The following is an 11,616-nucleotide window of genomic DNA, read 5'->3' on the forward strand; positions in this document are numbered from 1 at the left end:
GGTAAATGAGAACAAAGAAACATCATATCAAAACCTCTGGGACACTATGAAAGCAGTACTTAGAGGGAAATTTATTTCATGGAGCGCATTTAATAAAAGAAGTAAAACTCAACAAATAAACAACCTAACACTACAGCTCAAAGCCTTAGAAAAAGAACAGAACAGCACCAAAAGTAGTAGAAGACAGGAAATAGTTAAACTCAGAGCTGAAATCAATGAAATTGAAACAAAAGAAACAATACAAAAAATTGACAAAATAAATAGTTGGTTCTTCGAAAAAATAAACAAAATTGATAAACCTTTAGCCACACTAACAAAGAGAAGACGAGAGAAAACCCAAATCACTAAAATTCGGAATGAACAAGGAAATATCACAACAGACAGGATGGAAATACAAAACATAATTAGAAGCTATTTTGAAAATCTATACTCCAACAAAATAGAAAATTTCGAAGACATCAACAGGTTTCTAGAGACATATGAATTGCCTAAACTGAATGAGGAGGACATAAACAATTTAAATAGACCAATTTCAAGTACTGAAATAGAAGAAGTCATCAAAAGCCTACCAACAAAGAAAAGTCCAGGACCAGATGGGTTCTCAGCCGAGTTCTACAAAACCTTTAAGGAAGAGCTCATTCCAATACTTCTCAAAGTATTCCATAAAATAGAAGAGGAGGGAACCCTCCCAAACTCATTCTATGAAGCCAATATCACACTGATACCTAAACCAGACAGAGACTCATCAAGGAAAGAAAATTTCAGACCAATATCCTTAATGAACATCGACGCAAAAATTCTCAACAAAATTTTAGCAAATCGCATACAAAAACATATTAAAAAGATAGTGCACCATGATCAAGTGGGTTTCATCCCAACGATGCAAGGTTGGTTCAACATCAGGAAATCAATAAACGTAATTCACCATATTAATAGACTTAAAGTCAAGAATCACATGATTATTTCAATAGATGCAGAAAAAGCATTTGATAAAATACAGCACCCCTTCATGCTCAAAACACTAGAAAAAATAGGGATAGTGGGAACATTCCTTAACATTGTAAAGGCCATTTATGCTAAGCCCATGGCTAATATCATTCTAAATGGTGAAAAACTGAAAGCATTCCCCCTAAAAACTGGAACAAGGCAGGGATGCCCTCTTTCACCACTTCTATTCAACATCGTTCTTGAGACTCTGGCCAGAGCAATTAGACAAACCAAAGAAATTAAAGGGATACGAATTGGAAAAGAAGAACTCAAACTATCCCTGTTCGCTGATGACATGATTATATATTTAGAGGAACCTGGAAATTCCACCAGAAAACTTTTAGAACTCATAAGTGATTTCAGTAAAGTAGCAGGTTACAAGATCAATGCCCATAAATCCAACGCATTTTTATACATAAGTGATGAATCTTCAGAAAGAGAAATTAGGAAAACTACCCCATTCACAATAGCCTCAAAAAAAATAAAATATTTGGGAATCAATCTCACAAAAGAGGTGAAAGACCTCTACAATGAGAACTATACAACACTAAAGAAAGAAATTAAAGAACACCTTAGAAGATGGAAAGATCTTCCATGTTCTTGGATAGGAAGAATTAATATTGTCAAAATGGCCATACTACCTAAAGTGCTATACAAATTCAATGCAATTCCAATTAAAATCCCAATTGTGTACCTTACAGAAATAGAGCAAGCAATTATGAAATTCATCTGGAAGAATAAGAAACCCAGAATAGCTAAAGCAATCCTTAGCAGGAAGAGTGAAACAGGGGGTATTGCAATACCAGATCTTCAACTCTACTACAAAGCAATAGTAACAAAAACGGCATGGTATTGGTACCAAAATAGAAAGGTAGATCAATGGTACAGAATAGAGGACACGGACACAAACCCAAATAAATACAATTTTCTCATACTAGACAAAGGGGCCAAAAATATGCAATGGAGAAAAGATAGCCTCTTCAACAAATGGTGCTGGGAGAATTGGAAATCCATATGCAACAGAATGAAACTAAACCCATATCTCTCACCATGCACGAAACTAAACTCAAAATGGATTAAGGACCTCGGAATCAGACCAGAGACCCTGCAGATTATAGAAGAAAAAGTAGGTCCAAATCTTCACCTTGTTGGTCTAGGACCAGACTTCCTTAACAGGACTCCCATAGCACAAGAAATAAAAGCTAGAATCAACCACTGGGATAGATTCAAACTAAAAAGCTTTCTCTCAGCAAAGGAAACTATCAGCAATGCGAAGAAAGAGCCTACAGAGTGGGAGAATATCTTTGCCAATCATACTTCAGATAGAGCACTAATCTCCAGAATCTATAAAGAACTCAAAAAACTCTACTCCAAGAATTCAAACAGTCCAGTCAACAAATGGGCTAAGGAAATGAATAGACACTTCACAGAAGAAGATCTACAAGCAATCAACAAACATATGGAAAAATGTTCAACATCTCTAGTAATAAGAGAAATGCAAATCAAAACCACCCTAAGATTCCATCTCACCCCAATTAGAATGGCGATTATCAAGAATACAAGCAACAACAGGTGTTGGCGAGGATGTGGGGAGAAAGGTACACTCATACATTGCTGGTGGGGCTGCAAATTAGTGCAGCCACTATGGAAAGCAGTGTGGAGATTCCTTCGAAAACTTGGAATGGAACCACCATTTGACCCAGCTATCCCACTCCTTGGCCTATACCCAAAGGACTTAAAACCAGCATACTACAGAAATACAGCCACATCAATGTTCATAGCTGCTCAATTCACAATAGCCAGACTGTGGAACCAACCTAGATGCCCTTCAATTGATGAGTGGATAAAGAAACTGTGGTATATATATATACTATGGAATATTACTCAGCCATAAAGAATGATAAAATTATGACATTTGCAGGCAAATGGATGAAATTGGAGAATATCATTCTAAGTGAAATAAGCCAATCTCAAAAAGCCAAAGGACGAATGATATCGCTAATAAGTGGAGGATGACACATAATGGGGGGGAGGGAAGGGTTAGAGTTAGGGTTAGGGAGGGGGGCAAGTATGGAGGAAGGAACTACTGTATAGAGGGTAAAGAGGGGTGGGAGGGGTGGGGGGAAGGGAAAAAATAACAGAATGAATCAAACAACATTGCTCTATGTAAATTTATGATTACACAAATGGTATGCCTTTACGCCATGTACAAACAGAGAAACAACATGTATCCCATTTGTTTACAATAAATAAATAAATAAATAAATAAATCATCACTGCAAAAAAAAAATGTAATGGGCAAAAAAAAAAAAAAAAAAGAAGAAGAATTATTCAAACACAGCAACCCCCTGAAATGTTATTTACTGTGAAAGTGCATCAGACTGACTCTGTTCATAAAGCATATGTTTCCCATCAAATCAAAGCTCCCAATTTGATTTCAGATACAACAGAACCAGAGGCAGTCAAGAGAGGAAGTTACCGATGGGCTGTCCTCTGCCCATCACAGCAGAGATGAAACCTGCTCAGCAGAAATGTGGCAAGAGCCAACCTCAGAAAACTGAGTGGAGGGCATGAAGAACCATGGCTTCCCACCTTACTGTCACCTAAAGACAAGCTGTTTCTGTTGTTTTGTGTCTGTCATTGTCAGAAGTAAGAAATGAAATGTTTGACCACTGAATATTGAACTAAGGAAATGTGTCTGGTAGCTAGGTCTATTTGGAGTAAAAGCACACATGGGTCATTCTCCAGACATCAAGATCCAATTCTCAGAAATTTCTGTTGCTCCTTCCTATTTTATCTCATGAGGTTTAACTGGCTACTGAAGCCTGTCCTTTAAAGATTAACCACACAGTGAAGTTAGCTAGAAATGCACAAACCCTCCCTTCCTGAACACTCTCAAGTCTGAACCAAGGTAGATAAGATATAGCCCACCTACATTCTAGAGGAGATTACTTTCAAATCTGGATACCTGAGACACCAAGCTTTCTGGGATCCAAATACTTTCTCAGCTCATTTGTTGAAGAATCATTCTTATAAGGCAAAGGAAAATATGATCATTAAATGGGAAAGCCATCCACCTTTCCAACACGAGTGGAATTTCAGAAATAAATCTCATTTTTATTGTAATGATTACCATGCATTCATTGCATAAGATAGTGAGCTTTCCACATACATATAAGGTATTTTGATAAGACTTAACCTCCATATTTTCTGTTCCATTCCTCTTGCCCCCTTACTGTTTTCCAATAACACCCCATAACTTTCATGTCATTTTTTTAAATATATGTATAAATATAAATTTTTTAAGTCATTGATGGACCTTCATTTTTATTTATTTATATGCAGTGCTGAGAATCAAACCCAGTGCCTCACACATGCTAGGTGAGTGCTCTACCACTGAGACACAACCCCAGCCCAAATGTTTTGTTTTAGTTGTTGGTAGACCCAATACCCTTATTTTATTTCTATGGGGTGCTGAGAACCCAGGGCCTCATGCATGCTAGGCAAGTGCTCCAGAAACTTTGGATTTTGGTGTAAACCATCAATCAAGTCAATATTATTTAGTGAGCTAATAGAGTACTTGTCAGGAATTGGTGACTTCTTCCTACATATTGAAGTATTTCCAACTACATTTTACTTAAGTAGTTTAAAGTTTCAGGTCTTCAGTCAAGGTCTTCGAATTCTATTGAGTTGACTTTTGTACAGGGTAAGAGATAGGGTTGCAGTTTCATCTACTCTATGTAGAAAATTTAATGAAGAGGCTGTCCTTTCTCCAATGTGTGATATTGGTTTCTTTGTAGAAAATCAAATAACTGTAGATGACTGTGGTTATTCCTCATTCCACTATTGCATTCCATAGGTCTATGTGAGTACTTTTATGCCAATAACGTGATGTTTTGTCACATGGTCCACAGTGTAATTTGAAGTCATGTAATGTGATGCCTCAGGTATTCCTTTATTTGCACAGGATTCCACTGGCAATTCGTGATCTTTTATACTTCCATATAAATATTACAATTTTTATCATTCTGTGAAGAATATCATTAGCGTTTTAATTGGTATTGCACTGAATCCATAGATTGCTTTTGGTAGTTTGGCTATTTTAATAAACAGTTCTTCCTGACCATGAATACAGGCTGTCTTCCCATCTTCTGTTTCTTCCTTCAGTGTTTGGTCATTTTCATTGTACTGGTCATTCATCACTTTTGTTATCTTTATTTTGAGGTTTTTGTTTGATTTCTTTTGTTATTCCTTTTTTTTTTTTTTTTAGGGTGATTTTAATGGGATCACTTTTTTTTATTCTTAGAGAGTTCATTGTTAGTATAAAAGAAAGCTATTGACCTTATATGTTGGTTTTGAATCCTGCAACACTGGTGAACTTGTCACTTTCCAGACATTTTTGACAGAATCTTCAGGTTACCCTAAGTATAGAATCATATCATCTGGAAGCATGGATACTGTGATCTCCTCCTTTCCTATTTGTATACATTTTATTTCTCTTTCTTCCTCACTGCTGTGTCCAAAGTTTCTAGTACTCTGTTGAATAAAAGCAGTGAGAGTATGCACCCTGTTTTTTTTTTTTACTTTTAACTTTTTTCAATTTTATTTTATTTTATTTTTTTATTCTTTTCAGTTATGCTACAACACCAGGATATACCTTGACATAATCACAAAAGCATGGAACCCAACCCACTGCAATTTGGTCCCCCAGCACTCACCCCCCCAGCCCCCATTCCCATCCCTCCAATCCATCTATTCCTCTTCATCAATTTATAGCTCAATGTTTAAAAATATTTTTAAATTAGTGCCCTGTGGATACTCCTCATTCCAGATCCATCATCCATGTCCATGCACACACATCCACACTTCCGTCAGGTGCATTCCACACTTCTTCCCTTTTCATGTCCCCTCTTCCACCTCAATCCCCTTCATCTACGCTCCTGATCTTTCCTCTATGCTAATGAAATTACCTCTCCCCTTCTTTTTCCCTTCCTTGGTTTTATTTATCTCCCTATCCTTTATTTTCTATCAGATTCTACATATCAGAGAAAACAGTCAAACTTTACTTTTGAGGACTGGCTTCTATCATTTAGCAAGATAGTCTCCAGTTCCATCCATTTATTGGCAAATGCCAAAATGTCATTCTTTATGATTAATATTCCATACTATATACAGACCATACTTTCTTTATCCATTCATCTGTTGAAGGGTACCTAGGTTGGCTGCATAGTGAGAGAAGTACTTTCATTTTTTTTCCCCTATTCATTACACTATTGACTATAGGTTTGTTTTATATTCCTCTTATTATGTTGAGGTATGATCCTCCTTGCCACGACCTTCATGGTCAATCCATAGAAACTGTCAAGGGGTGACAGGGGATTAAGAAAGACAAACAATCACTTATAGAGAGAAAACTGGGAACACATGGGACACTGTCCTCTGGAGGAACAATGATCAGAGCTAGCTCAGCACGTTTATTACATAGGTTATATCATCAAAAGGTTTTCTGTGGAAAAGGGTTAGCGCTTGCAAGCAATTATAATTATCTAGTTGCCATCATAATTCTCTATCCCTGGCAGCTCGTGTCTAAACTCAGGGTCTAGACTCATATTTTCATGCCCTGCACAGAACTTCCTCTGTCCAGGTATTACCATAGCAACTTGTCAATCTTGTCCTGCATATTTGCACAGAAAGTTCCCAAACAGCACAGTCCCAGTCAGAGACAGTCAAAGACCATGATCCAAGTCACTGCTCTCCACATCTGAACACAAAGGTTCAGGTGGTCACTGGTCCCCAATAGCTATCAGACTATTCCCAACACCACCATGTCCATGTCTCCTTTAGGAGTCAGCAAAGGGAGATTTTCCAATGCATTTGAGAGTCAACCCTTCAAAAATTGATCTCTGAATAAAGAGTACACAGGCCTCTATACTTAGATAAGGATATTAGTTTCTAATTTGTCCTTTGTGCACACATGTGCTTGTGTTTGTGTGCACACAAACCATCAAATTTGGAGGGAGGATAATACTGGCTTCATAGAATGAGTTTGGAAGCATTCCTTCCTTTTCTCTTTATGGAATAGTTGTAGAACAATTGCTACTAGTACTTTAAAAGTCTGGGAAAACTGGGCTCTGAATCTAACTGTTTTTATTGCTTCAACCTCAATGCTTCTTATTGACCTATTTAGGCTTCTTATAACACTTGATTCAATATCGGTAGGTCCTATGTGTCTGCAACTTAGACCATTCTTTCCACATTATCCAATCTGTTGACATATAATCTTGCAAAACATTCCCTCATAGTCCTCTGGATTTCAGTGGTATCTGTTGTAATATGCCTTACCCATGTCTCATTTAATGTCTTTGGGTACTCTTTCCCTTTCTTTTTGGTTAATTTGAATAAAGGTTTCTCAATTTTGTCTCTATTCAGAGCAGTAACACTTTCTTGTGTTGATCCTTCACATTTGGCTTTCAATCTCTATTTCATCTTTTCCTAGTCAGATTTTATTGTTCATTCCCTTAGGTTTTTGGATTTGGAGTCTCCTTGCTTTTTTAATGCCTTGACATGCATCATTACGTTATTTATTTGAGATCTCTCTATTTCTCTAATGTAGGCACTTATAGCTATAACCATTCCTCTTCAGACTGCATGTAATGTGTCCCAGGAGTTCTGGTAGATTGTGTTTCCATATTCATTTGTTTCTAGATTTTTTTTAATCTTCCTTTGTTTCTTCAATGACCACTACCTCACTATACCTATCATTATGAGACTCTATTTTCTTTTTCTAAGTTCTTCCCTAAATGATGCACAAAAGAAGAAAAATTTGAGAACTGATCCAGAAATCAATAATGCTTTTACTAAGAACATGCAAGGGATTGATGGTTCTGACAGATCATATTCTAATGACCTTGATGTTTTACAATGATAACATATCAATAACTCAGCATTAGACATATGTAATCACTTAAGGTGGTCAGTACAAATGTTACAGAATGCAGGAAATACCAGATATATCTGTACAATAACCCAGAAAAATATCCATAAGGAGGATGTATGTTCCCTGAATCTTGAGAGAATGAATAGATGCATGGGGAGAGGTCAAGAGGGCATCTCAGATGGGGAAAGGAAGTGCACCATGCCCTGCAGGAAGGGATTGCAGACAGAAACACAACAGCGGTCAGACACTCTGCTCTTTTTCAGGCAGGAATGAAGCAGAGCTGGTATGACGGAGGCACAGAGGCAAAGCCATTGGCTACTGGGGTGGTATCGATTTCCCTTGGGTCCACCAGAGATTTCAGGTGAAAGTGCTGTAAAATGGTGGTCAGAAATAAAAACAGCTCCATGCGGGCCAAGCTCTCTCCCACACACATCCGTTTTCCTGTAACAAACAAACAAACACAACAGATAGTAATTGTTCCTGTGTCACTTCGACTGTGACATGAACTATGCTTCTTAATGGAAAAAAATGAGACTATAAAGAAACATTTAATGAATGATTGGATGTTTGGATAGAAAAATGGACAAAGGATAGAGACACTTATTATCCATCTTAACAAATATTTCATTCAAACACTACTATTTGGGTATCAGCCTGTGCCAAACACTTATTTAGTATTCACACATGGGAATGATCTTTTGAATTTGAGGCTCCTAAGTGTACTTTTCTAGAAACACCTCTGTTACTTGTATTTTCTATTCCCATTCTGGTGTTCTAAGACCTTGCCTTCAATCTTCAACCCCCTAATCTTACCTCTAACTGTACACAATTTTCAGGAATCTCCAAAGAACAATGAATGTCCATGTCTTACATCATGCTAATCTTCTTGTATAAGACACACATTCCCTCTATAACATTCAGGACTCAGATGGGATTTCATTTCCTCTTTATTCTCTTTGTGATCTATTCAAGCACTAACACCTTGCCCTCTCTGGATATGCTCAACATCATACTCGTGCTCTTTTGGTAGCATGAAGCAACTGAAATCTAGTTTGCCATTTATATATATATTTTTTTTTTGGTTTGTTAATTAAATATTTATTAAGGCATAATTGACATACAATAAAATGAACAAATTTTAGGTGTACAGTATGGCTAAGTTTGTTTTTCAAATTTTTTTTAAGTTGTTGATGAACCTTTTTTTATTCTTTTACGTATATGAGGTACGGAGAAATGAACCCAGTGTGCCATTTATATTTTGATTTTCAAGTGTGTTGAAATACAAATGCCTGAAGAGTGGCCCTGACTTATCATCATGGAATATACAGTGCAAGATATAAGACAGACATCAAGAGTCATGGAATCAAGGAAGAAGAGTCCACAAGCAGAGAATCAGTAACCACATTACAGATGTAAAAATTTAATATCCAAGACACATGGTCATGACTGGAGGAAGAACAGGGTGCTCTGTGATCACTGTAGAGTCTCTTCCTTCATCCCCATATCTTCCATGACCCCATGGTTATCAGGCGGATTCTGACATTCCTGACTGAGAACTAAAGTTCTTCTGGGATGATTCATTGCTTCCTTAAAAATGGCCTGCCTTTTCTTTTCTACATTCATCTGACTCTCTTGAGTCAATTCAAATGTCATTAATTATGTAGACACAAACCCCATTTTAAGCCTCAAGTGGAGTATTATGGAGCAACATACTGGGAGCCTCCCTCTGTAAGCCCAGTCAGCCCAGAAATCTTCCCATCTCAATTCACTGGTCAGACCAGAGTACAATCAGTACAATCTTCTTCCCGAGAGGCTCTTTGCTATGTGATCCTGTGCTTTTGGTGACTATCATCCCCACAGCTGAGCAATGGGGGTGTTGAACAATAAGATATAGAAACCAACCAACAACATCATGGTGTGAGATGCCTCTCACTTAGTGGGTGAGGAATTTTTAAATGAGCTTTACCTTTTAGAAGGAGACCTTAGGTTTCTCAATGATCTGTCTAGAGACACATTTCAATCAAACTATACTCTTAGCTTTCTCAGTTATAAAAATTTGATCGACAAAAAATATTCCACTAATCTGACCAGGCTATGGGTATGTAACATGAGAAGGGAGAGTACATGGGCATCAAAGTGGTGCTCCTGCTCATGTACAAAGAGCAAATCTGCCAGCACCAGAGGAGGCACCAGGTAGGATGCAGCTGACCCCAAATATTCCTCTTACCTGAAGAGAAAGGCATGAAGTAGTCACTTCTTCTCAAGTTGCCATGCTCATCCAGAAAGTGCCCTGGGTCGAACGTCTCTGGGTTGGGGAATTCTTTCTTGTCACGGAGCACTGATGTGAGTGATGTCCATATGATTGTGCCCTGGAAATAGCAAACAAGCAGTAATCAACTTAAGCAGGTATTCTGGAGCTGAAAGACACAATGGAAATCACTTAGCTCAGTCTTCTGGTCTATAGAGGTGAAACCATGTTCCAAAACAAGCAGTGATATCTTCAGGGACAGAAATCATGTGACAAACACAGTTAAGTTGAGAACAATGGTAGTGATCTTGCAGAAGTGCTCTCAACAGCATTGAAATACTGCACATCTGAATTTGGGAGCAAAAGGTTCTGAATCGTTTCTCCATATCATCAAGCTAGGACACGTGTCGGTCACCACCTGTTGCTCTAGCTCTTCACATCAGAACTCACACAATTCACTTGTGTATTGTTTTTAAATTGAAATTTCTAATGTAACATGAAATGTCCAGAATTCTATCATAGGACTTGTAGATAAACCTCTGGTGTTGCTAACAAAGGACTCATTGGGAATGAATCAAAGTCCGGTAGCACATAGAAGACTAACAAAAGTTTATCTCTGCCATGCAGTTCGTTTGTCCTAATTGTAAAATGTATGGAAGGTTTTTATTGCAGGAAAACCAACTACAAAAAGTAAAGGAATATAAAATTAGCAATATCATTTTTCAATGCCTTCAGTCTGAATTTCAGATCAAGCAAGGATCACCTGTCAAAGCCATAACAGTTAGGCGCCTGATTTCATAAGCAGGATGTTTGCACAGTCTCAAAGGACCTTGATGTAATGTTTATCATTTACTTTTAAGAGCAGAAATTCTGCAATTCAGAGCTATCTGGATATCACCTTGTTCCTTAGAAAATTAGTATAAGCAACATTTAATAGGAGACTTGGTGGTTCCTACCTCACCATGTGATTCAGTGAGACTTTTTTTTTTTTTTTTTTTTTTTTTTTTTTGAGAGTCCAGGAATAAATCCCAACATTTATGGTCAGCTAATTTTTGAAAAAGGGAACAAGGTAATTCAATAAAGAAAGAATTGGTTTTTTAACCAATGGTGCTAGTACTGGGTATTCACATACAAAGGAACAAATTTGCACTGCTACTACATACTATACAAAAATGAACTCAAAATACAGTTAAATGTAAGAGTTAAAACCATAATGCCAGGGCTGGGGTTGGGGCTCAGTGGTAGAGCTCTTGCCTAGCATGTGGCACTGGGTTCGATCTTCAGCACCACATAAATTTAAATAAAACAAAGGTATTGTGTCTATCTACAAATAAGAAAAGAAAAAAAGAAAAAAGGAAAAAAGCACACCGTAATGCCCTGACAGGAAATCAGAGAAGCATATCTTGGCAACCCTGAGTTAAGCATTAGTTTTTAGATATAACAC

General features: G+C 37.4%; 1 protein-coding gene across 1 annotated transcript in view; it reads right to left on the bottom strand.

The window, feature by feature from the left end:
- Nucleotides 1–7,821: 7,821 nt before the first annotated feature.
- LOC306660044 (cytochrome P450 2C19-like) overlaps nt 7,822–11,616 on the bottom strand; it is a 68,918-nt gene continuing 65,123 nt past the window's right edge. Inside the window, exons 8-9 of the mRNA XM_079138115.1 lie at nt 10,152–10,293; nt 7,822–8,365 (exon numbers count right to left, since the gene is read on the bottom strand). Coding sequence (XP_078994241.1) covers nt 8,184–8,365; nt 10,152–10,293 — 324 coding nt within the window. The 3' untranslated portion in view covers nt 7,822–8,183. The remainder of the gene's footprint in view (nt 8,366–10,151; nt 10,294–11,616) is intronic.

The sequence above is a fragment of the Sciurus vulgaris genome (assembly GCF_902686455.1).
Source record: "Sciurus vulgaris genome assembly, chromosome: 4".
In the NCBI taxonomy this organism is placed as follows: Eukaryota; Metazoa; Chordata; class Mammalia; order Rodentia; family Sciuridae; genus Sciurus; species Sciurus vulgaris.